Here is a 26,297-nt window from a genome sequence, read left to right on the forward strand (position 1 = left end):
AGCCTCAGGGAACGATTTGAGGCCAGTAGAGGAATTGACGATGTACGCAGATTGGAAAACTATGCTCAGATAGTTGTGGATGAAATTTAATTCAATTTTTGTCCGAGTCCGAGGCTTTGATGGCTTAAGGGCAGGATCCAAATAAGGGCAAAACTATTATTGTAGAAGAAAATATTTCTTGATTTTCCTTGATAAATGTAGTAAAAGTTCAGGAAAAAAAATATCCCTATTTTTTGAAAATTAAAAAATATGCTTTGGCCACTCACTTCAACTTTTTTTTCTGATTGCGTTGTGTTTGTAAAATAAATCGAGATGAAAACAATACCAAGAAAACCCATCACGAGAATCTGTAAAACTTTAATGACTATAGATCGATCGGCAAACAACTCTTGACATTATCTAAACTGCACAACAAGTCGAAGTTTGTGCATCTCAAGTCAGCTTCATGGGCTACCAAACATTCCATGAAGAGCATTCTCAAGCTATCCCTCTCGTCAAACTTTGAAGCCACTTTGTGTCAGCTTTTTCATCATCAACCCCTTGGCGGCAGGTTCTGTTTGCGATCCTGAACAAAGGTTCTTGAAACAAAACAAAACCTCCCTGGAATTGTTTACCATCATCATCATCATCCTCAAGAAACTTGATGCCAAACTGCAAAGTAAGCAAAGGTGACTTTCGAAGCATTCGAACGAAACATTTTCCACGAATCCACCGTCAATATGGAAGGTGTATGAACCGAGGCAAAAGCAAATTTAATTTTCTATTTTTGCCTCAACCTTCCCCACTCAACCGTCGCACAACTGGCCCGATCGTGGGTGGTAGGATTCTATACCTTTAGGGGAGATGTCATATGTCTGCCGATATTGCGATAAGGGTGTTGCCTTTCAGTTTCCAGTGCCGTTGATTGGCTGCTGCTGCTGCCTTGTGTTTAATCAATGTGAAATCAAAACGCCAAACGATGATTTTCCCTCTTATATTCAAGGAGTTACCTACCGATAGCTACTGATGAATGGAGAACACTGGTGATTGACATTTAGCACACGGAGGGTTTTCTTTGCAGTAGCTTTGTGAATTGATACTGATTGATTATCTTGAAGTTAAAATAAAATCTGAACTTCCTGAGTTGAATCAGTTAAGAAGGATAAAAATCTTACAAAACAAATTATTTTTCCAACTCTCAATCAACCAGTCAATTAAGCTTTAATGAGTTAGAAAGCCGGGCCGGGAACGGGACCAAATGGTGTAGGGGTAAGCGTGGTTGCCCCTCACCCAGTCGGCCTGGGTTCGATCCCAGAAGGTCCCGATGGCACGGGGAAGTAAATGTTAGCCCCGGTCTAACTTAGAGGTTAGGTCGTTAGCTAAATCCAGGTATAGGAGTCGTCTCCCTGGGTCCTGTCTCGGTGCAATCGCTGGTAGGCAGTTGGACTCACAATGCAAAGATCGTCAGTTCGAATCCCGGAATTACCTCAACAATCAAGCTTTTGGACACCTAGTTTCGAGTTGAAATCTCGCAATCGATTACGCCAAGGCAATGCTGTAGAGCGAACAATTTGATTTGATTTTTGAGTTGAAAAGCTTCCTGTTACCATCCACCATGTTCATGTCAGTTAAAAATCTAAAGTGGCTCCACCATCGTCTGTCGATGTCTCTGGGATGAAGTGCATCAGTGCATCACGAATCTGGAGATTCCGTTGAAAATTAAACATACTCACCTCCGTGTACGCACGAGAGCAAGCAGCAGTCAAGTGCTCAGTGCTTTATCGTTTTTTCGAAATTTTCCTCCGTAATCTACCGGGATTACCCGCGAGTTTGCTCCTGCAGCATGCCAAAGGCCGGCAGTGGCCGTGGCCGTGGCAGTTCGAGTGCGGCCTCGAAAAACTCGCGAAGTTCGTCTACCGGCCTTGTGCAAAAGGTAAACAAACCAACGCCGTGTCGACCGCCATCGCGCAGGGAAGCGTGAGCGCAGAAGGCATCGACAAAAAGTTACTACATCCCGGATATGTTCCGAGATCACCAGTGCGAACCCGTTCCGGTACTTCCGGTGCCACAACCAATGGCACATCAACATCCGCCAACATCCCCATCAGGAACGAGTTCCAGATGCTGAGCGATGACGAAGAAAATCACAACAACAACACCGACGGTAGCAGCACTACCGACGACGACGATTACGATGGACGTACACGGAAGAAAGTGTCGACGTCAAAAACGCACAATCCTCCAAAGGAACGTAGACCACCTCCAATTTTTGTTTTGGACACGTTGGCAGACGATATTGACGAGTTGCTGGAAGACCTCGGGTATTGTCTGAAAATTGGTAAGTCGTCAGTGCAAGTTTACACATTCGACTCTAAGAACTTCGACCTGGTTGTGGAGAAATTAAAGAGTAAAAACTTTAAGTTCTACACATTCGACCCCGTGCAGAAGACAGCTGTTAAGGTCGTCTTGCAGCCACAGCAAAAAAGGTAGTAAAATGCCTGCATGTAATGAAGGGGCATGTAAAAAAATATCTGTGATATTACACGGTTTTTGCAGTACTCCCCTTCGTTATTTTTTCAAACACCATTTACACCCAATTTGTGTAATAATCACTGCATAAACCTTTAGAGTGTTGTTGATGGCGAAATGTCATAACAGTCAGTTTCGTCTTCGCAAGTTCACGCACACCCGACAATTTTTTCGTTTTCAAACAGAATCGGTTCCAAAAACACCTCTGTTGGTGATTAACTTGTCGCAGCAACTGGACATTGTCCCGGGCGGGCGTCCAACTCCTGCTCAAGTGGAACCGTAGTCATTCCGATGTCGGCGGAAGTAAACAAAAAAGTGAGGAGATTTCCAGCTCCAGTTCTGGCAGAGGAAGCGGCTGCACTAAGCTAAACTCCTGCGCAAAAAAGCGGTCTCGATCGGCCTCCGCCTCTTTCGACCTCGAGCACCTGCAGCGTCACCGGAAATTGCAGAAACTCGCACAAACAGCAAACACGGATGACGTCCAAGGACGAGGAGGAGGAGTAAGTTTGATTGAGAAATGATTTCGTGTGATAATATGAAAACTAATATTTTATTTTTTGCATCTACGTAGAGAACGCGCACAGTTGGTGCAGATCGGAAGTGTGCCGAAGGTGATTACGCGGCAGTCAAGTCCCCGACGGCATCGGCATTGGCGGTGGAGGTTGAAGTATGAGCACGGACATGATCCTCGATCTGTTCATAACTCGATAATCTTCCTGGCCGGGTGCTCCTGATCAGTTACGACTCGGAACTACACAGAAAAAAATCAATTCTCGTAATCGTGAATTAAGTTCACGAATGTGAGAACCACGAAGGAATTTATTCATGAGTATGGTGCATTTGCACTATAAACGTGAATATATTCCTTCGTGGTTCTCGCATTCGTGAATTTAATTCACGATTACGAGAATTGATTTTTTTCCGTGTATTTGCTGCAACGTCACCTGTTCATTCACTTGGGCCGTGTGGCCTGACCTGCTCCCTGTGTTTCTGTATCGACTGCGGCAAGGTTCACGTTTGCAAGCTGGAGCGAACCTATCCAACAGCTGGGAAAATCACATTGCGAGGCGTTGATAGCCGGCAACCAGACCCAGCCAAGTTCGAGCTGCTGTACAAGATGGCCATCGACATTGTTCCCTTGACCAAGTTCATTTCGCGGAAACATCAAATTGAGGAGCATCACAATCAAAACAATAACTGACAGTCATTTACCAGGTATCAACATATTGTATTTGTAATTTTCTGGTTGAATGATGAAATATAACATTTTTCTGAAAAACTTGGTGTTTTTTATTTGACATTTAACTTCTGAAGTAACCAATTCGATATCTATCCAGGAGGGAAAATAGTAATCTGTGTAATATTACACGTTTAAAGGGGTACACGCAGGAATGTAATTTTAAGTGTTTATTTTGACCAAGGTGATGTGCATGCTTTTGCATGCGATTTTACCATCGGATTTTTTGCTGTGAGGGGTACCAAGACCGCCCGATCTCCGACCTCAAGAAGGACCTCTCGGGTGCCGGTATAACACCGCGTGACATAAAAGTCCTTTCGCGAAAGACAACAGTCACAGGTACACACACACTGTACCTGTTGTACTTCGACCGCGGCACCGTCAAGATTCAAGACCTGCGGCGAACTAAGGCGTTGGACGGGTTTTGGGTAAACTGGCGGTTCTACTCAAAGAACCCGTCGGACGCAGCACAATGCCACCGTTGCCAGAAATTCGGCCACGGCTCGCATCAAGTGCGCCAACTGTGGAGGTAACCATACCAGCAACTACCGTGGATGCAGCGCACGGAAAAACTACCCCGAGGAGCAGGAAAAGATGAAGAAGAAAGCAGCAGCGTCCCACCCTCCTCAGCGAAGTACGAGCGTAACCGTGCCGGCAGCTGGACATCGTACGGTACCAGCAGACTCAGCGTTCCCTCCTGGATGGGGGCGTTCATTCGCCAGCGTGGTCGCTGCCGGTAGCGGCAGTACGGCCCAGCAAGAAGTCACCGGGGAAGATCTCTTCACCCTGCCGGAGTTCTTTGCTCTCGCGGGGGAGATGATGACGCGGTTTCGGAGCTGCCGGAACAAGGCGGAGCAATTCCTGGCCCTTGGGGAGCTGATGATCAAGCACATCTATAAAGGATAAAAAACTGTGATCTAGTTTTAAGCTTTCTCTATTTCTATCCCCTTTCCCTTGCAAATTTAGTAAGTTTTTTCATATTTTTTCTTACTCTTGGTGACGCCTTTATTTACAAGCAATAATTGTTCCAAAATGGATTTGGTGTAACACACAGCTGAAAGGAACTCCAAAACTCTGTTATGCACCTCAAAAGAACTTATTGTATCCTGATTATTCACTAATAAAACCGAATTGAATTGAATTGAATTGAATTAAACATACTCGCAAAAAAAACAAATTTGAGCCGATATTAGAATCTCAATCCAGGAGCGTTCAAAGTGCACAAGCACTGAAAATCGCATTGTGAAGCAATGGGGCAATGCTGTAGAGCGAACAATTTGATTTGATTTTTGAGTTGAAAAGCTTCCTGTTACCATCCACCATGATTATGTCAGTTAAAAATCTAAAGTGGCTCCACCATCGTCTGTCGATGTCCCTGTGATGAAGTGCATCAGTGCATCACGAATCTGGAAATTCTGTTAAAAATGAAACATACTCTCAAAAAGCAACTTTGAGCCGATATTACAACCTCAATCCGGGCGCGTTCAAAGTGCACAAGCACTGAAAATTGCATTGTGAAGCTTTTAGCTGGCGATCACGGGCGAAGATTGGGTGTTTTAAGCCTACTGGACTGATGGCACTTGTAGTGAAACGAGAATTCAGAAAAATCGAAGAATGCATTTGCAAACCTTCAAAAACTTGTTATATTGTTGGCCTCAAATAAAAATATATAAAAAAAAACCCTAATAGGGGAAATTCTTGTATGTTGGCAGTTTGTGGACTCGATCCTAATTCAATCCAGTTTACACATCCTCACTATGTAAACAAATGGTTTTGCAAATGTTTTGATAGAAACTTTCTTGCTCACTTCCTTTAAGTTTTTTACTGCTTGATATGAGTTGAAAAAGCATTTAAGAAGCTAGGTATAATCAAACGCCAGAGTGCTGATATGCCAACATTAGGAGCCCGATGGAATCACATGTTTATTTTTAAATTAAAAAGAAACTATCTCTAATTCATAGCAAAAGAGTATTTGTAGTGCCAGCATATGTTTACAAAGCCATGCAAACCTACTTTCTTGCTCACTACCCATCAAAAAGATAAAATGAACCAACCAGTCAATTAAACTTTAATGAGTTAGAAAGCTTCCTGCTACTATCAACCATGTCCATGTCTGGTCAAAATCTAAAGTTGCTCGACCAACCGTCATCGTCTCTGCGATGAAGTGTAGCTGTGCATCACAACTTTGGAGACTCTGTCAAAAATGAAACATACTCGCAAAAAAAAAACAGCAAACTTTAGCAACCTCAATTTTAGAGCTTTTGAAGTGCAAGCACTGATAATCGCATTGTGAAGCTTTTAGCTGGCACAGGAGGATGGCTGTTTTTAAGCCTAATGGACACTTGTGGAGAAAACGAGATTCCGGAATGCATTTGCGAACCATGGAAAATATGTGTTACTGGAAGATGTTTTTGCATTGGATTCGATGAAAGCTTAAGTGAATAAGGTTAAATGATTCGCTACAGCGAAAAAAAAACAAATAGAAAACATTTTCAGCGCAAATAAAATTTCAAAAAACCCTAATAATTGCATAGACACTGTCTATAAGTCCGGCTTGGCCATTCTGGAAAAAAATAACTTGCTTTTGTTCAAACATTGTGAAATGACAGTTAAATAACATATCTCTCGACTTCTGTAAACAACAGTGAACGTCTCTCTGAAAGAAAAAAATAAATTTGAAATTTCTTTCCGTTCTGTTGATGAACACTTTTTTTACATATCTCGTTCGACACATTCGCTCACAGTGGACCGGGGCTATTAATTATTTTAATTTTACATTGATCCACCATCGAGCAACAGCTGAAGAGAATAAATGAAACAAAAACAAGCCCTTTTGTTACAAGCTCTCAATGTGCGTCCGAGCAAAAAATAAATTTTACATTCGATCAAATTCGTGCTATCTTGTCGCAACGGTACTCCAGGTTCTCGAAACTTAGTTTCAAGCCAGTGAAATTCAAAAGAAAACCTCCAAGATGCAAGCTATCACATTTGCCAAATGAGTCCAAATAATTGCATTTTCATAGGGTGAAAAATGTCGGATTCTCAAAAACAAAAACTACATTCACACTTACCAATTCAAAATTATGTCCATTCGTCCATGAAACAGTTTATCCCATTTAGATTTGCTTTCAACAACACGGAGAAAATCAGTTGAGAAAATCATGCACAAGCGTTCATAAAATTTGGAACCACAAGCAAAGTGTTTAAAGTGTTTTTTCTCAGTAGATGGCACGTGGACAACATATAATCTTCGAATTTTTTGTTCAAATTTGTGACTCCAAAAACCAAAACTTGGGGAAAATGCACCGAATGGTCAGCTAAACAAAACAAGTTTGTTTTTTTTTTTTAATTACGTGTATCAGTATTGTATGTACATTGTAAATCATTAAAACGCGAATCTTCCAAACTTCAAAAGCAACGTGCGGAAAGATAGTACGATCACGACGATTTGGTTATTTTTCATTACGCGCCAGATAATTGAAATTCAATTTCCATTAAAATAAAATAAAAATCAATCGATTCGCTTACGGCAAACCATCAAAATAAAAAGGTTGAGCTTTTTTTATTTATTACGAATTGTTGTCTTCTATTTTGTTGAAAAAATATGTTACATAGTTTCTTAATAAATTAAAATTTCTTAGTAATGTAAAAAGGTTCAACTGTCATAAACCAACTCTCGAATAAGCTGTATGCTTAAACATTAATGCACAGCTTAATCTCGGCTCATTTTTCCACACCCTTCTCCCCAAATTCCTCCGAAAATTGCATTGTTCTTTCGCTTAATCTGACCGTGGACCAAACGCACTCAACAAAATAAGTGAACGTAAAAAAAATAAAACAAAAACATCCGTCAATAAAGTCTTCCCCACCGCTGCTCTGCGCGCTCGAGTGCTTCTTTTATTAATCGAAAATGATTTATCATTAAAAATGCATATTTATTGTTTCCACCCCCAGGCAAGCTTCGGAATGGACTTTTGCGCCCAGGGACACGCAAAGATTAATTCGATTCGGGCCCCGGAAACGAGTCGGCCGTCGTCGTTGTTCGAAAATTCGGTCCGTCCGGCAACCGTCCGTGGTGGGATTAATTTGCCTATACGAAATCAATCGAATTGGTTGGGATTGGGATAATTTGGCAATCGTTGTACCATGGAAGGGGAACACTTTCGTTGTACCTTAACTTGTTTGAATACGAAGTAAATTTTTTTCAGAAGAAGGAGCGGCCGTGGCTGACTGGTTACGGTGTTCGCTTTATAAGCGAATGGTTCTGGGTTCGATGCCCATCTGCTCCCAACGAGAAAGTTAAGAACACATTAATTTGAAATGATGAATGTGAACGAAAAATCAAAGTCGCTCGAGACGGGGTTCGATCCTCCGTCCTTTGGATTGGTAAGCAAAAATGCTAACCACTAGGCCATGACGACTTTGTAAGCTTGGACTGGAATTAGGAATACTGTTACAGAGAGCGAGTTGTGGCGCTATAACCACGGCAAATAGTGTCCCGGGCATTCGTGGAAATACAATGTCCCATCCCAGAGGGTCCCGGAGTACCAAACCTTTTAGCATGGTGCTCCCAACGAATACAACCAAATATCGGAGCGTATGGTGGTGTGTCCCCACGCTTTTTCCTCCCCTGTCGATTCAGAATTGTGTTGTTGTTCGAACACTCAGTGCTCAAACTCAACCCAATTACGAGTCATCTCTGCGATACGGCTTTACGCAGTAGGCCTGGCCGCTTTAACGCTTGTGATGTTTCAATGCATTCTAATGCAATGGCGCACTACAAATGTTAATAAATGACAAGAAGAGTGCTAGGCGTCATCTAACCTAAAGCACTCTCCTGGATCCCTTCGAAAGATTGGCTGCGCTAGGGTCTGATTAGATTAGATTAGATTAGAAGAAAATTTTTATCAGAAGATCTATTACAACCGATTCCAATAACTTAACTGTCCATGTACGCATGAATGTCCCATAGGCAAAAATGACGCATGGCACATAAGGCTTCGTGTTAAATTTTCAAGAAAAAACTGGATTTCCTAAAGAACTAAATATTTTTGGGTTTTTTTTAAGTGCCCACGATTTTGAACCAAGCTGCATCAATAACTCAAAAGTGATGATATGGGACGTTGGGACATTTCATATGCCATCACAGAAGTTTAGGGGTTTTTGTCAATACAGTTCAATCTTATTTTTCCCTTTCACTTTTAAAAATCAAACTCGAGTTCTGCGGCCCCATTTGAGTCGATTTTTTTAGTGATTGATTTTGTGTTACATTTCTAAATGCATTTTTCAATATTTTATCACAGTCATCTAAAGTTACAAAATTTCGAATCACGACCTTAGGATTTTTTTCGAGTTTCAATGATCCATAGATTCGATTACACTGTTCTAAATACGCAGACTTTTCTGCGAGACCACAGGAAAAAATGTGTAAATTTGGAAGGTGTTATTTTGGAAGGTTGAATATGACCTCTATAAATATTTAATTTATCGAAATTTAGACTGAAAAAGTGACATTACACCAGAAAAGTGGGAAAATTACACATTTTCAGAAAGCAGAAATCCAGCGAAAATTTTCATCTATTTCAAAATTTGGATCTTGCGATCTGCGGTTTGCGTTTTTCAATCATAGATGGCGGCTAAAATTGAGTCAACTGAAAAAAATATCAACAACTCAAACTTTACTAAGATCAAGTCGCAGAAATCGAATATAAAAATCAAAAAAGCAGTCTTTTTCTTTGATTCGATTATCCGAAGTTCCTAAAAAACTTCGAATAATCGAGTCTGAACAATATTTACTACCGGGATGCTTAGGATTTCATCTGTGTGTGTCATTAATTGCTCAAAATATTCAACAGTGTTGCACGATTTTTAAAATCTCTCGCTCTTCCTATTCGCAAAGTCCGTTGTCATCGTTGATGACATAGTTTTTAAGCGTAACTTTGGAAGACTTAACTCTTTTGAATTCAATTGCATTGAAGTGAAAGGAGCAGCCATATTGGCTTCGGTCGTGTTGTCTTTCGTCGCGTATAATTTGAAGAATTTTTTGCTGAATTTGTCGTTTTCGTGAACTGAAAATAAGTGCAATCGGCAGAATAAGTGATAAGCTATCCGGGGAAAGTGGAGTTTTCTCAAATATTCCGGTTTTTATGTGGTTTTTCTGTGATTTAGTTTTGCGGAGTTGCCTATTTCTGCGATGTTTTTTTTTTTTCTTCTCACAGAATTGAGAGAGGGAAGCGTGCGTGTGGTACTCTCTTTGGTGTGAAGATGACCAACCGATACAGTGGTATTAGTGTTCAGCTCTCAGACACCAGAGGTGTGCACTGTGCTTGTGTATGCTTTGAGGTGGGAGAGAGTGATGATAGGTTGATAGTCGCGAATTGTAAATGTGTGTGGGTATTAAGAAACATCAGCCTACTGCGATAATTGATGTGATGTGCCTGTGTATTTGCTGCTGCTGTTTGTGGTGTCACCGTGGTTTGGGGGTGGTGTGGTGCAGCACCCACTACAGCGCCAGCGGTGGGAGAGATTTGCTGTCAGTGTTTTTTTTTTCATTCCCTTCCGCTGCATGCTGGGCAAAGGATTCGTGCTCCACGGAACCGTCGGTGTTTTGGAGGCACTGGAAAGGCCGCGGTGCACCGGGTTGTGTAGGCGGCGATTGACTGCTGTATGCTGTAGGGACTACAGTCGAACGGAGGGAGCATCGGGTCGGATGTTGAATACACGGAGCAGTAAGGCCGACGACAAACGGATTTGTGCGGTGCTGCAGTCGTTGGGCGGTTTGGTCGGGTTGCACCTGATTTCGATGCTGCGGCGGCGGAGCAGTCTCCAGTCTTCAAGACCCCGGTGAGTTCGTTCCTTGATGACATCTCAAGCGTGTGTGTGTGTGTGTGTGTGTGTGTGTGTGTGTGTGTGTGTGTGTGTGTGTGTGTGTGTGTGTGTGTGTGTGTGTGTGTGTGTGTGTGTTAAAGAATGAATCATGAGTGTGAGAGTAAAAACCATTTGCGAGTGAGATTTTTTTTTTTTCGCGAATTAATTTTCTCCTTGGCACGATTTTCTACCCAATTTAGGGTACTTTGTTATTTCTTATTTTTGCAGTACAGGCTGTTTTCATTATGTTTATGCCTTTCAAAAATAATTACAAGTCTAATTTAACAATCTTTCTCACTATAATGTTGAAGTTTAAAAATGTAAATTAGTTTATGTGTGTATGATAGTGTGAATGAGTTTTTCTTTGTTCTTTTTTCAGCCCAATATGTTCACCCGCGTAAAATCTCCAGAATCGGTCGATAATTACAAATAATATCTCACTGAAAATAATCGTTATAGGGTCATCATTAAAAACTAAAAATACGCGTTCTTGATCATTTTGCTGTCGTTTCGTTAGTCTGTGCACACAATTCAAATAATGTGTTAAATTTTCACGGTGAAAAACTAATTTCTATAGAATCGTTTATCGAAAAACACGCTGACATTTAGGATAGACCATCAACTCGCGTTTTTGCATTTTTTGATTTGATTGTGAGCAGTGGGACCTCGTGGTTACTCTGCAACGTGTCTGTCGGAGCCTTTTATTTGATATTTTATTTTTCATAAGTCCTTCTTTTATCATCGTTGATTGGAAGGCACGCCGCCGGTTTAGTTCGTTTAAGTTATTTTTTTAATTTCATTACAATTGGTTACGTAATGACCTGTTTTCTTTTCGTTTATATTCGTTGATCGTAATAATTTATTCCAGCCGACAGTTTTAGTATTAACTCATCAAATTATCGATTTTATTCAAAGTAAAGCGTCTTTTATTTACTATTTTTGAAATTTGCTCGCGTTATCTACATTGTTCAAACAGTAAAATTATACTGACAAGTCCAGCCCAAAGCACTACTGCTCGGTTGGCACGCGTTCGATTAAACAACTTTTTTAAATAATCAATTATTTATCTTTCCGCAGCCGGCTGCCTAAGATTTAAAATTTTCAACTGATAAACAAAATGCTCATGGTCACATCACTGCCACTCGTGAATCCTGACCTTATACCCATCTACTAACCCCCTCAAAACTCATGTGATACTTTGTCGGAGAAGCAGTCGATTGGGCGGTCTCTATCACTCAAGTATCGGACTAACATTCCCATCCACTTCCCCGTGACTCTACCACTGGTCGTGGCCGGCGCCGGTATTGATCAGCATGATAGGGGCCTTTGAGAAGTTGCGAAGCGAGGAAAGATAGCACCCACTCATCTTCCACGGCTCGTGGATGTAACTTCTGGAGGTCCTGGTCAATAACGGAGTAGCAACTGCGGGTGGGCACCTATGCTTATGCTTATGCTTATGCTTAACTCTTTTGAATTCAATTGCATTGAATGAAACATTGATTTAAGAAACCTTACCGAGATTTGCATCACTTTGTGAGTTATTACTACTTCTTTACAATGTTTTCCGAATCTGAAAATATAATATTATTTCTAAAGCGTTTAGGAACCCACAATTTTTTTTTTTGCGATTCTTCATTCGCAGTAAAAGAGTTATCCAATGTTTAATGAATTTATCTGTGCCCTGTTGCTCAAACTTGTGGCATTAACCTGTTTTTAGATTGTTTCCGAAAGTAAAAATAGTAAAAGAGAAAAAAAAGGAAAATGTTCTAACTCGCGCAGCCCTGATAAGGCTGCCTACCGAAAAAGAGGATCGCGAATGGCAAGAAGGCTAGAAATCCGGAACAAACGGCAGAAGCCCATAGAAAAGCAGACCACCGATTGGCGACTCGGCTCTTGGAACTGCAGGTCTTTAAATTTCTTGGGTTTCGAATTCGCCTTAGCGAAGGAGTTGCAACCTCGCAACTTCGATGTTGTGGCACTGCAGGAGGTGTGCTTGGAGGAGGAGCAGGTGCTCGACTGGCCAGGTCGGCAGACCAATTCCCGTTTTTATCTGAGCGGCGGCAAGGACAAGAAGCTGGGTACCGGCTTTATCGTGCGGGGCAAAATGCAGGATCGCGTGTTCGGCTTCACGGCGATCAGCGAGCGGATGTGTAAGTTGAGGATAAGAGGCCGTTTCTTCAACTACAGCATCATCAACGTGCACTGCCCCCACGAAGAAAAGACCGATGATGAGAAGGAAGCATTCTACGCGACGCTGGAGGAGGTGTACGACGGCTGTCGGCGGCAGGATGTAAAAATCATCATTGGGGACATGAACGCTCGGTTCGGAAGGGAGGAAATGTTTCGACCGACAATAGGCCCAGAAAGTCTACATGCGGTCACGAACGACAACGGCCAACGCTGCATCGACTTCGCAGCCTCCCGTGGAATGGTGGTCAGGAGCACCTACTTTCCTCGCAAGGACATCCACAAAGCCACCTGGACATCACCTGACCAACGAACAAAAACACAAATCGACCACGTCCTGATCGACGGCCGATTCTTCTCGGACGTAACACACGTGCGCACCCTTCGCGGTGCGAATATTGACTCGGACCACTACCTAGTTGGAGTTGACATGCGCTCAAAGCTGTCGACGGTGTACAACCAACGCCGAAGCCGGCGGGCCCCTCCGTTCAACACCGCGTGTCTGCAGAACGGAGATGTGGCCCACAGTTACGCGCAGCAGCTGGAAGCGAATCTGCCAGGTGAGGAAGAACTTGGCGCAGCCTCGCTCGAGGGTGGTTGGAGCCGCATACGCTCAGCCATCGGCAGTGCAGTGGAAGCCACACTGGGTAGTGCGATCCGAGTCAGTCGAAACGATTGGTACGACGACGAGTGCCAACAGATTACCGCCGAGAAGAAAGCAGCTTACGACAAGAAGCTGCACAAGGCGACGAGAGGGAACGTGGAACGATACAGGCAGGCTCGGAATCGGCAGGTCGCGGTCTTCAAGCTTAAGAAGCGCCAGCAGGAAGACCGGGATTGCGCGGAAATGGAGCAGCTATTCCGAGCTAACGAAACGCGGAAGTTTTACGAGAAGGTGAACCGGTCCCGCAAAGGCTTCGTGCCGCGAGCCGACGTGTGCAGGGACAGCGGTGGAAACCTGATCGTAAACAAGAGCGAGGTGTTGGACAGGTGGAAGCAGTACTTCAACGAGCACCTCAACGGCGATGAAGCGAACGGAGACGGCGATGGAGTCAACCTTGGAGCGCCCGCAGCTGATGAACAGTTCCCAGCACCTGATCTGGAGACGGTGAAGAGGGAGATCAGGAAGCTGAAGAACAACAGAGCTGCCGGAAAGGATCGGTTACCCGGTGAGCTCTTCAAATATGGAGGAGAGAAACTAGCGAGGGCGCTTCACTGCGTGATTTCCAAGATCTGGGAGGAGGAGAAGCTACCGGAGGAATGGATGGATGGTGTCGTGTGCCCCATCTACAAAAAGGGCGATAAGCTGGACTGCGGCAACTACCGCGGCATTACGCTTATCAACGCGGCCTACAAAATCCTCTCCCAGATCCTCTGCCGTCAGCTGTCACCCCACGCAAGGAGGTTCGTGGGGCCCTACCAAGCGGGCTTCACTGGCGCGCGCGCCACCACGGACCAAATATTTTGTCTCCGACAGATCCTCGAGAAATGTCGTGAGTACAACGTGCCCTCACATCACATCTTCATCGACTTCAAGGCGGCCTATGATACAGTCGACCGCGAGCAGCAATGGCAGATTATGCACGAGAACGGGTTTCCGGCTAAACTGACTCGACTGATCAAGGCTACCTTGGATGGTGTGATGTGTCACGTGCGTGTTTCGGGGGAATTAGCGGAACCCTTTGGATCACGCCGAGGGCTGCGGCAAGGTGATGGCTTATCCTGTGCGCTGTTCAACATCGTCCTTGAGGGCATTATTCGAAGGGCGGGCATCGAAACGAGTGGCACGATTATGAACAAGTCCTACCAGTTGCTTGCTTTTGCCGATGACATCGACATTGTGGCAAGAAACCTGGAGACGGTGATGGACGTCTACACCCGACTGAAGGTACAAGCAAGGCGTGTAGGACTTGGCATGAATACGACGAAGACGAAGTACATGAGAGGAAGGGGTTCGAAGGATGTCGGCCCCCCAAGTCTCACCCCTCTAACTGTGGATGGTGATGAGTTGGAGGAGGTGAGCGAGTTCGTGTACTTGGGATCGCTGGTAACCGCCGACAACGACACCAGCAAAGAGATCCGGACTCGTATTTTTGCTGGGAATCGTGCGTACTTCGGATTACGGAAAACTCTCACTTCGGATCGAGTGCAACGCCGCACGAAGCTGACGATGTACAGAACACTGATCAGACCGGTAGTCCTCTATGGCCACGAGACCTGGAAGATGCGGCAGGAGGATGAACGTGCCCTTGGAGTTTTCGAACGGAAGGTGCTACGAACGATCTACGGTGGAGTATAGGTGTCTGACGGAGTGTGGCGACGACGCATGAACCACGAACTGCACGCGTTTCTTGAAGAACCGACCATCGCCACCCAGGCGAAAATCGGGAGGCTCAGGTGGGGCGGCCATGTCGCCCGAATGGACGAAAGCCAGCCTGTCAGACTGCTATTTGACCGCGCTGAACCAGCTGGCGGAACAGGCAGAAGAGCAGGGAAACCGCGCGCACGGTGGGGAGATCAAGTGAATGGTGATATCCGGAAGATCTGTAACCTGGGAAATTGGAGAGTAGCAGCACAAGACCGAGAAAGATGGAAGCGTCTTCTTGCTACAGCACGCGTACCTGGTGCGCTATGCTGATTGGTATGTGGTATGTATCTAACTCGGGTGTTTATACCCCAAAACTATTTTTTATGTTAATGTTTCTTTCAGGAAGTAAAGATTAACCAATTTAAAATAATTACGCATATATGTGAAACAAGTACGCAAATTCAACTATTGGAAGAAAATATTATGTTATTTTTATTCACCTATTTTATGTATTTACAACGCACACAAAACTTCCCCAAACAAGTATGGAAAATGCCGTGCTGCCCTCTCCAAACGGGAAAATGAATGGCTTCGCAGCTGATTTTAAAAATTAATTTTCGTGGACTACTGAGCGTAAAAATGGCGCCCGTGACGTCGATGCATTTCGAGTGACTTTATTTTTTCCATGTTGTGACTTTCATTGTTTTCGGCCCGTTCTACTACGTCCAAAACGGAACATTTTCATGGCGTTTAAAAATTTATATCTGATTGCTCTCGTGACTGTTTTATTCATTAACGATAATTGGTGGCTACTGGTGCGAGCTCGTCGTATCTGTGCACACACACACACTTACGCACAAAACACGACCATTCAACTGGTTAAAAATGAGATTTACCGTATCAAGATTTATTCCAATTGGCCTGTTGCGTTCCACTTTATCTTGATGGTGTCAGTTTAGACAAAAGAGCATTTATTGGTGATAACTTCTGACAGAAATAAAAATAGCACAAAATACGTGCACACGTTCATCAGTCACACTGAACCAGCGAGTTGTGACAATTAGTCAGCGGTTTAAAATTGAATCTGGTTTATATCAGATCAATGGAGTGTGGGGGAAGGGATGCTAATCACTCGAAAGTGTCCAGGTAACAAATCACTGCTGAAGATAAGTCAGTTTGGCAGCGGATATTGTCCGAAGTGGACGTGTGCTTTAGAATAAGGCGATAAATTCAAGTTTAGTGAACATGAGTGAGATAGATGCTGGTGGTGAAAATGCGGTAAGATTGTTATTTTAATAAAACATTTAGAACAAAAGTCACCAAAAAACAAAAATGGTTGCAAACATAACTACTTCTTGAAAAAACATCACTGAAATGTGAAGAGTTAAATCATGACGATACACGATTAAAAATAATTAATATGTATCAAACAATTAAACAAAGAAACAAAATCTGTGCATTGATTGGATTCCATCTTTATACCTCAATTACTGCAATTCTGTTATGCGTATTAGTATAATTCAAATTTAAAACGAATGTTTACTCAAAATTAAATGAACCCTTGAAAAATTGAGCACGTAATAAACCCATGATCTATTTTCACTTCATAGTCGATACACGTTGTGTTTGGGCAGTCTACAATATTCCGTGACTGAGATAAATTAAGACACAACTCGTCAGAAAGTGTTAATTGAGGCATGCTAATTAATATTCGGTAGAGTCTTGAATGTTTGAGAACTACATATAGGTAAAACATGCAAATTTTGCTAAATCAATCGAAATGTTTCTGAAAATCAAGATGAAAATCTTATTTAGGAAGTTGATATCTCTAAGAAAAATGATTATACATATTTGCAAAGCACCCTTATTGTAAAAAAATCCGTTGAATAATTTTTGTTGTTCAGTTTAGGTGCTTTCGATTGGTTTTTCTTTTTTAAATATTTAAATATTTCCTTTAAAATAAAATTGGCTCACGGTGTGTTTCCTAGAACAAACTTAAGATAAAAAAATTCGGCAAGTCTGATATTTGGCACCATGAAAGAAGGGCTCTTTCCCGACATTTTGCGGGGTCCGGCGAAATATTTCGTCGGGAGGTCTAGAGCAATTTTTTTTGAAGATTTTTTTTCGATTTCATAGGATTTTTCTTCAGAAAAGTCGATGGAAATCGATGGGTTCATGTTCATATCCATCAAATTTCTTATGAATGTGCCTCAAGAGACTCTAAATTACATATTTGACCTCAAATAAAAAGTTTCCAATCCAAATTTACCAGTTTTCAAGCTTTCTTTGAAATTACTCCAAAATCCAATCTGGAAACCTCAAAACGACCGAATAAAAATCGTTTCTTTGTACAATTTGTCATGAAAATACAGCAAGAGATTGCCCGGATACAAATTCGAGCTTAAAACATTGCTAAACTTAGAGTATTTCATTTAAAAGCTATTTATTACCCAAAAGGTTCCCAACATACTTTTTCAATCTTCTGCCATATGACATTTTAAAACATTTTCGAATCAATCACATTGTAGAGAACAGTTTTCTGAACAATTTCCATAAAAAATATCTATTTTGGTTCAATATAAGCAGAGATATACCCAATTTCGTAAAATAAAAAGAGACTTTCTCCAAAATTTCAGAATTTAAATCCCATTCAAACGATGAACACCAATTTCCATAAATTTCATCAACATTTTACAAATGTTTTAAGTTTCAGCAAAAAAAATTCATCCTTTAAAAGTCGTAGTAGGCAGTTTTCATCGTTTGAATGAGAATTAAATCCAGGAATTGTGAAGAAAGTCACTTTTATTTTGGAAAGCTTGGATTTTGAGGTTATTTCAAAGAAAACTAGAAATCTGGTAAATTTGGGTTGGAAACTTTTTATTTGAGGTCAAATATGTAATTTAGAGTCCCTTGAGGCACATTCATAAGAAATTTGATGGACCCATCGATTTCCATCGACTTTTCTGAAGAAAAATCCTATGAAATCGAAAAAAAAATCTTCAAAAAAAATTGCTCTAGACCCCCCGACAAATGTTTCGCCGGACCCCGCAAAATGTCGGGAAAGAGCCCTTCTTTCATGGTGCCAAATATCAGACCTGCCAAATTTTTTTATCTTAATGTTCCCGGAAAAATACACCGTGGTGCTGCATATTTCTTTAGATACGTTTCGCATGTTATGTGTTAATTTTTATATTAAGAGCATTCAAGTACTTAAAGTACTTTATACCACAGGAAACTAATTAAGAAAAATATTTGTTTAGCTTTAAAGGAAATATTACTCAGACCTAGAATAATTGACAAAAATTACTGCGCAGGCTCAACTCGAGGGGAAGCATGAAGTTTGGGACCCCAGAAACACGTGCACTTTGATTTTTTCAAAAATATTTAGACAGGGCCGAATGGTTTTTGTATGGAGAATTAAGGCGGTTCGTCGCTGTTACATACAAGCCAAAATTGCATGTGAACTATTCATGGACTCATTCAACATTAAACATTCAATATTGTGCCCTTTTAAAATGTTAGTTTTGGTTTAAAAATTTTGAAAATATTTTTTCCGAAAAGATCGGAAAATTTTACGAATGTTTCATATTTTAACATTGAAAATCGGACCATTAGTTACTGAGATATCGACATTATAAAATGGTGGGTTGTTTGGGTGAGACTTGATTCCCTTGTGGAACACCAATCAGTGAGGTACTCCTGGATATTAGCTCCTGGAAAGTGCTTAAAAAGTGCAAAAATGCCTCACGGCAAGAAAAAGAGGCGGTCCTCACCAGCAGGATCGGCAGATTTGAAGAAGCTAAAGAATGCCGAAGCGCTACCTGCAACGCCAGGCAGTTTGAGCAAGGACGCTCAAAATTCGTCTGGAAACCAGTTCGCTACCCTCCCTGTGGACGTGAGCGAGAAGGAAGAATTTGAACGACGGGAAAAGTTGCCACCCATTTTTGTGAAAACATCGTCATCGGATTCGGTGCGAAAGTGGCTGACCGGGTTTATCAAATCTGGTGCTTTACGAGCTTCCATTCGCTTGTGTGCTGATGGACTCAAAATTCTGCTACCTACCAGAAAGGATTACAACTACGTTCGGGATTTCCTGAACAACACAAAGATTGAATACTACAGCCATGACGATCCAGGTAAACGACCCATGAAACAGGTCCTCCGAGGCCTGTACGACATGGATGTGAGTGTGCTGAAGGAAGAGCTCAAAACTCTTAAGTTGAACGTGATCGAAGTCTTCAAGATGACGAGACACAACAAGGACATCAAGTATCGTGATCAACTGTACCTGGTTCATCTCGAGAAAGGATCGACAACGCCGTCTGAGCTGAAAGCAGTTCGGGCAATTCAACATCATCGTGACTTGGGAACGTTATCGTCCAGTGCACCGTGACGTGACACAGTGTTCGAACTGCTTGCAGTTTGGGCATGGTGGAAGGAACTGTTTCATCAAGAGTCGTTGTGCAACCTGCGGAGGTGAGCACAAAACTCAAGCTTGCGAAACAATCAACGAGAACATCGAAGCGAAATGCTTCAATTGCGGCGGCGACCATTCGACCAAGAATCGAAGCTGCCCAAAACGAGCTGAGTTTGTAAAAATTCGGCAGCAAGCGACGACGAGGCACCAACCAAATCGTCGCAAAACACCACCAGCATACACGGACGTGGATTTTCCTGCTTTGGCGTCGCCAGTAGCAGGATCTGTTAGAGTGGTTCCAAATCTGCAGCCATTGCCGTTGAATCAGCGGCAAAGAGTTGCAGAGAATACAACACCTCCAGGCTTCAGTCAGCAACCGAGGGAAAACCAACCAACATCAACGGGTGAAGGCAGTAGTGACCTGTTTTCACCACAAGAACTTTTGAACATTTTCATCGAGATGACAACAACACTGCGTGGTTGCAAAACTCGTCAGGAACAAGTAAGAACTCTTGGAGCATTCATCTTAAAATACAGTTCGTAGTTTACTCGTTCTAGTGATTTTGAATATTTCAATGAATTTATTTTTTTAGTTTTAAGTTAGGATTAGATGTTAAAGTGCTTTTTTTTCTTTTTTACCCAAATGTATTCGATTCAATGCAATAATGTAAAACAATTTGAAGTAAATAAAATAAATGTGATCAGTTAATAATAAAACGAAAAATACAACAAAGATGAAGAGCATTAGGCCATACCACTTAGCATGTAAAAGAAATGTAATTATTATAAGAATATTCAATAAAGATATATTTAATTTAAAAAAAATGGGTGAGACTTAGAAAACATCAATTTTACTGTTTTTAAACCTTTGCATGGCAATATCTCAGCAACTAAGGGTCGTATCAGCAAAGTTCAAAAATGCAAAATATAGAGAAGCTTCTCAAAAATATTTTTTCAAAAGTGGGCAAACATGTGCACTAATTTAAAAAAATGAAAAACTGCGACTATTTTCAAAAAAGTCATCTAAAAATGGATTTAACTTGAAAACAGTGCACTTTATCAAAATTTCACTGAAGTTCTTTTTGATTGCAAATTGGATTTTACATCGAAAAATTAAGTTGAAAAATTTTTGCGACCAATATTTGGATTTTTTGAAAAAATCCGTATTGATTCAAAAATTCATAACTCGGTCAAAGATTTTTTGCACAACCTAGAAATTTCTGAAAAGTTAGCATTTGATGTCCTCTAAAACATATCGAAAAAAAAATAAAAATAGTATATTTTTGCAAATCAAGTTTTAGTGACAAAAAGTTAAATAAAAAATCACCAATTTTTTTTACCGTGTATCATTTTTTACCAGTGTAGTCCGTATCCATACCTACAACTTTGCTGAAGACACCAAATCGATCAAAAAATTCCTTCAAAAGATACAGATTTTTGAATTTTCATATATTATTTTTGTATGGACAGCTGCCAAATTTGTATGGAAAATTATATGGACAAACTAATGATGCAAAATGGCTTCTTTGGGCATACCGAAGGCACCAAAAAAGTTTCAGCCGGATTAAAAAATACAAAAATTAAAATTGAAGAAAAAAGACCGATTTCGTAGAGAATTGCTCCATTATATTCGGACTATTCGTTATGATTTTGAAAAACACTTGTTCCAAAATGGACTACACCACGGACTTTTCTCACATCTTCCCCACAGACTGTCTTCCAGCAGCCGTCCCGGTCGGCCACCTACATCCCCATAAACCCCCAACTGCTTCGGCTAGCTGCCCAGAACGATTCCGACGGCCAATCTTCGCGGCGCTCCTCCGGTCCACCCTCCTACACGGCTCTCTTCCCCGTGTCCATCGACCTGTCCCCCTTTGAAGTGCTTTCCGTCACAGACGCTCCGGCCCTTCATCACGGCCTGGAACCACTTCGATCGATGACCACGGTCCACCTGGTGCAGCAGTCCCATCCGGTGCAGACCTTTTGCGGCTGTGACATGCCCATTCAGTTCAGCCTGACCGATCGCCACGCCAACGAAGTGTACCGAATCCGGGAGCAGGACAACTTTTGCATCCGCAACTGCATCCCCGGAGCGTTCCGGGTTCGGTCCAAGCTGTACGGCAAAAACGACGAACCGATGCTGAACTTTGTCCGCAAGAGTCCCTTTCCGGCGCCCTTCTCGCGCGAACGGTTGACGGTCTACTTCGGCGATGACGGCGATGACCTGCAACGACTGGGGACGGTTCAGCAGGTTTGGACGCTGGGCAGGAACCGGTTTCGGGTGCTGGATGCCGCTGGGACGGAGCTGGCATGCATCAGTGGTCCCCGGTGGAACGGATGTGGTCGGGATGTCAAGTTTGAGATTGGCAGCCAGTCGGTGGAAAGTCCAGCTGAAGTGGGCAGCATTACACGACACTGGAGCGGACTCCTGCTGGAAACGACGGAGAATTACAGCAACTATACGGTGCGGTTCCCGCGGGATATGGACGTCACGGCCAAGGCGACGCTGCTGGGAGCGGTGTATTTGATCGTAAGTGAAACTAATTTGATTTCATTATACATAGTTATAAATCCATTTTATTTTAATTTTCAGCACGTTGGATTCTTCCACAACTCCATGAAGAAATACGTAGTTAGAGGCTTCTGGTTCATTTTTATTGCAGCGATAGTCGTATTTTGCATTCTAGGATTTATCTCTAAGAGTGAGTTAACAGATTTTGTTTAAGTTTTGTATAGACTTTGTCATATGTTTACTTTTAATATGAAAGATTATGCTGGACATTTAATAAAGCTCAAGGTAAGAAAAATCTTCCGATTTGATTCAATTCTTCACGGCCCATTAGTTACATTAGAGCGCAGATTCGATCTCAAGTGTTCCTACAACCCCAAAGCAAAAAACTGTTCCCAGAAGACAAGTGACAAGTTGCAAACCACAAGTCACCATCATCGTCTTCGTCCTCTAGGCTAGCATAGGAATAGCGCTCCTCGTAGTTTGGTGGTGTGACATGGCACAAATATGATTACAGCTCTTCTTCCTTATCATGCCCATCAACGTGACAAGACAAGTGCGTACTACTCCAATGTATGTGTGTGTGTGTGTGTGTATGTGTGTGTATGTGTGTGTGTGTATATGTGTGTCACCAGATAATGCTCAATTTTTCAATTAATTTTCTTCACCGCCACCATAAGTGTCACACAAGTTGCCTCATTTAATTAATCACACACACACACACACAAGGTTCACACACCCACATGCATGAGGAACCCCCACTCTTTAGCAACGTAATTACAGGCAAAGACGACTTGTCAGTTATTTTTTGTTTTGTTTTGCTGGTGCGGTGGCGGTGACGCCTGCTGACACATCACAACTACTCACCAGCAACACATCCAACGAGCCTCTTCGTACCGCTGCTGAAACTAACTAGCATGTATTGCACACTCTGATCTCCTCGAACTAGAACAAGACAAGACTCCCAAAGTGAGGAGCTGCTGTGTTATGGGGTGTCTTTGGCTATCCAAAATTGCAACGGAATTCAATCCCGAGACCTTTGACTTAACGATAAAGCGCCAGGGTGTGTCGAGTAAGCACGATCAGATCGAAACTTCTTTTATATGAAGAGTGTCAACAACGCATAGAGCTTTTTTCGGGTTTTGTTTCGAACTCGAGTTTTGGGAATCTGTGAAGGTCAAAAGTTGAGGCATTGAGAGCTGCACAAAATGGCGTTCTTATGGCTCTGGAAGGCATCATTCCAGATCGGCCATTTGACGGCCATGTTTGTTTCAAAAAAAACTTTTAAATCTTGATTCAGAATGTATCAATCAAAAAATTGTTTTCTTTTTGTTATTTATAAACATCTATCATATCATCATATCAGAAATTCAGCATAAATGAGTGTTTTCGTCAAATTTAAATCAAATTTCTCAGTTCTCTATTTTTTCAACCAAGATGGCGGTCAATCACACTAAACAGAACACGTGTTTAGCGCCATATTTTGTCTTGCTAATTGGCCGCGTTAAAAGCTTTTTTAGGGGCTTGTGGTTTTAATTAAGCTTTTTGCATGCCTAATGGCACTTGATAGCTGAAAAACCCTTGGTTTTAAAGAAGCATGCGATAAAACCGTTTGGCATAACATTGCCATTGGGTTTTGAAGACTCACTTAAAACTTTCATAAAACCATTTAGCTTTTATTGTCACAAGGTTGTATGACCCTGTTAGAACCTATTAATTAGCTCTTGCTTATTGGTTGCGGTGAATGCCCAAATAAAACTATTAAGCAATCAAGATGCTACCATAATACCTTAATAAAACTAGGTGATGGCTAGTTGGTTTAAAAATGTTACTTTGGCCTCAACTTTGGCCAGAGTCAAGGGAGATAAACTTCAAACAATATTTACAACGGCCTCAATAGCACTAATCAATCACTTATTTAATAAAATATTTAATCAGACATATCTATTATGTAAATTTTGTTAAAAATATGTTTAGGCTGGTACAAATATTTTTAAAAGTTTTTGTCACCCCCCCCCCCCCCCCTTCAAAATTGGCCCAAAAAATCAGCGGGCAAAAAAAAAAATTTTTACAATAAACTTCGAAATTTCAATGAAAATGCAAGTGCAACCAGTTGAAATCAAATTAAAATACATTCTCCTGTGTTTAAAATCATTTTTAGCATGTATGGGTTTATTAAAAAATCTTAAGATTTTTTGAAAATTTTCGATGCAAAATCTTTTTTTTCGATACAATTTTTGTTTTTGTCAGATCTTAGATTTTTTGAAAACTAATGATTGCAAAACAACTGAACTAGTGTAAAATGCATTTTAAAACACTTTTTTCATTTAAATGTGAAGACTATGGCTTGTTATTTAAATTTTTATATTTTTTATATTTTTTTGCCCCCCCCCCCCCTTGACCTCGGCCAGGGCCGAGGGACAAAAACTTTTTTAAATATTTGCGCCGGCCTTATCATTTTATTTTTAACGTTTATGAATCGGAGGGAAGCTTGTAATATGCATAAAAATGGTAATTTTGCGATGATAATCTATTTTTTTCGTTTGTTTTCAAATTCAGAACTAATTAATTGTTTGACTAAAAGCGAGTGGTTTAAATTTATAGAATTCAGTTTTTTATACAAAATGTAAGTGTGCACAGTAAATTGATAATTTGAAGAAAAAATCAGAAAGCTTGCAATCTAGTTGAAATTTTGAAAAAAAACGAATTAAAAAAAGAATTTTATCAAAATAAAAGTACAGTTTTTTATAAACCGCTTTAAAGTTGTATGGATTTTTAGGATCGTTTTTCAGTATCACCTAATTAGTTATCATTGTCCACTGCCAATTTCATGGAAATTATTAGTTCGATTTTCAAAGTTAAAAACTTTGGCAAAAATTACACTATCGACAAGTTTTCTGCACTTTTTACTAAACATATTTTCAAAATTTTGAAATCAAGCCAAAAATTTAAGAATGTTGAAAACAAGTGTGTTCAGCCCTGGAATTCTTTTTTTTTTTTTGAAAAGAGCAGAAAATTTCACAACAGTTTAATTTTTTACACTGTTGAAACTATAGCAAAAAGGGCTGTTTGAATATTGAAATATTTTTCAACAAAATTTCAAGTAAATTTGATTTGAAAACTGCTTCAAAAATTAAAGAAAAACGCAAACAGAAATCTATCTTTTCAAAAAACATTTATCAAACCATTCCAACCGACAGTACCACCTCAATGCATGAAACCAGCTGGGCTCACCTAGTAGCAGTAGCAAGAACACGAAGCTCACTGCAAACCTCCGTAACTCTGCCACCACCATGGCTCGCCGCTAGTGTATCGAGAGCGCTTTGCGATGGCGTTAAACCATGTTCTACATTGTGCGACGACGACGACGAGGACGTTGTTGTCACATACAACACCATCTGCTGCAACGACCATCACTTACTAGTAGCGGTTGCTGCAACTCTGAAATGTCTTGGAAGAAAAGCCAAGAAGGAGGTCCTTCCAGGAGTGAGATTGCCGGTCCCTTGATGCAGGACGATAAATTGGCTGATGGGGGGTGGTTTTTGGAGAGGACGAATACCTCAAGATGGTGTACCGTGTTTAGTGCTAAGCCAAGGACAGGGGAAGCTAAATCAATTATCACCGATGAGTTGACTTGGTCTTAGCCTGATCGAGTGGAAAGATTACAGATGTGGGATTAGGGTAGGATATCCAGTGAAGCACTTACCATGAGGTTCCTGCATATTTGCAAGATAAGTTGGACAGAACGACAATTGTTGACAGTGGTCTCAACTTACCTGAATGTAATAATAGATGCTGGCACAGATTAGTTAATCTACTTACCGTTGGCCCTTGGCTTTTCAATCAGCCTTTTCATATCGAAGTCAGTACTTAAAACCTTAAACAACTTACACTACCCCTAAAGTCTCGTTTGCATTCTTATTACTTTCTACTCATAACATAAGACATGTTGTGCCACCTAATACACTTCCTGTCAGTGGTTGGTCCACGTTCCACATGTTTTGCACCGGATCCACCATCATTATCCTGTTAGCACTCGGCGTAGTCCACGTGCCGGAAAAGGGTTGCCCAAAACGGTCTAATTGTACACATAACAACTAAAGCACTGAACATCCCTAATAAGCGCACGCAAAAGCTCCCTGCTGCGAACTTGAGGAGTTCGCCAAAGCCTCCTTGTTATTATTAGCGGTGTCTTTTGGTAAAGAAAATGTTTTCCTTTCTCTCTCTCTCTCTCTCTTTCTCTCGCACAAGATCTTCTGTACCA

General features: G+C 41.5%; 1 protein-coding gene across 1 annotated transcript; it reads left to right on the top strand.

Moving 5' to 3' along the window:
* Window positions 1-16,292: 16,292 nt before the first annotated feature.
* Window positions 16,293-22,330, top strand: LOC120414282 (phospholipid scramblase 3-like). The gene is made up of 3 exons (XM_039575411.2): window positions 16,293-16,385; window positions 21,236-22,054; window positions 22,118-22,330. Exons 1-3 carry the CDS (start codon window positions 16,353-16,355, stop codon window positions 22,247-22,249), a joined length of 984 nt encoding a protein of 327 aa, XP_039431345.1. The 5' UTR covers window positions 16,293-16,352; the 3' UTR covers window positions 22,250-22,330.
* The last annotated feature ends 3,967 nt before the right edge of the window (window positions 22,331-26,297 follow it).

This window comes from Culex pipiens, chromosome 1 (genome assembly GCF_016801865.2).
Source record: "Culex pipiens pallens isolate TS chromosome 1, TS_CPP_V2, whole genome shotgun sequence".
NCBI lineage: Eukaryota > Metazoa > Arthropoda > Insecta > Diptera > Culicidae > Culex > Culex pipiens.

Excerpts from the sequence above, each read along its gene's own strand:
- LOC120414282 (XM_039575411.2), top strand. The coding sequence starts at position 16,353 with ATGAGTGAGATAGATGCTGGTGGTGAAAATGCG. Across the intron at positions 16,386-21,235 it reads ATGCTGGTGGTGAAAATGCG|ACTGTCTTCCAGCAGCCGTC; the intron begins GTAAGATTGTTA and ends TCTTCCCCACAG. Across the intron at positions 22,055-22,117 it reads TGGGAGCGGTGTATTTGATC|CACGTTGGATTCTTCCACAA; the intron begins GTAAGTGAAACT and ends TTTAATTTTCAG.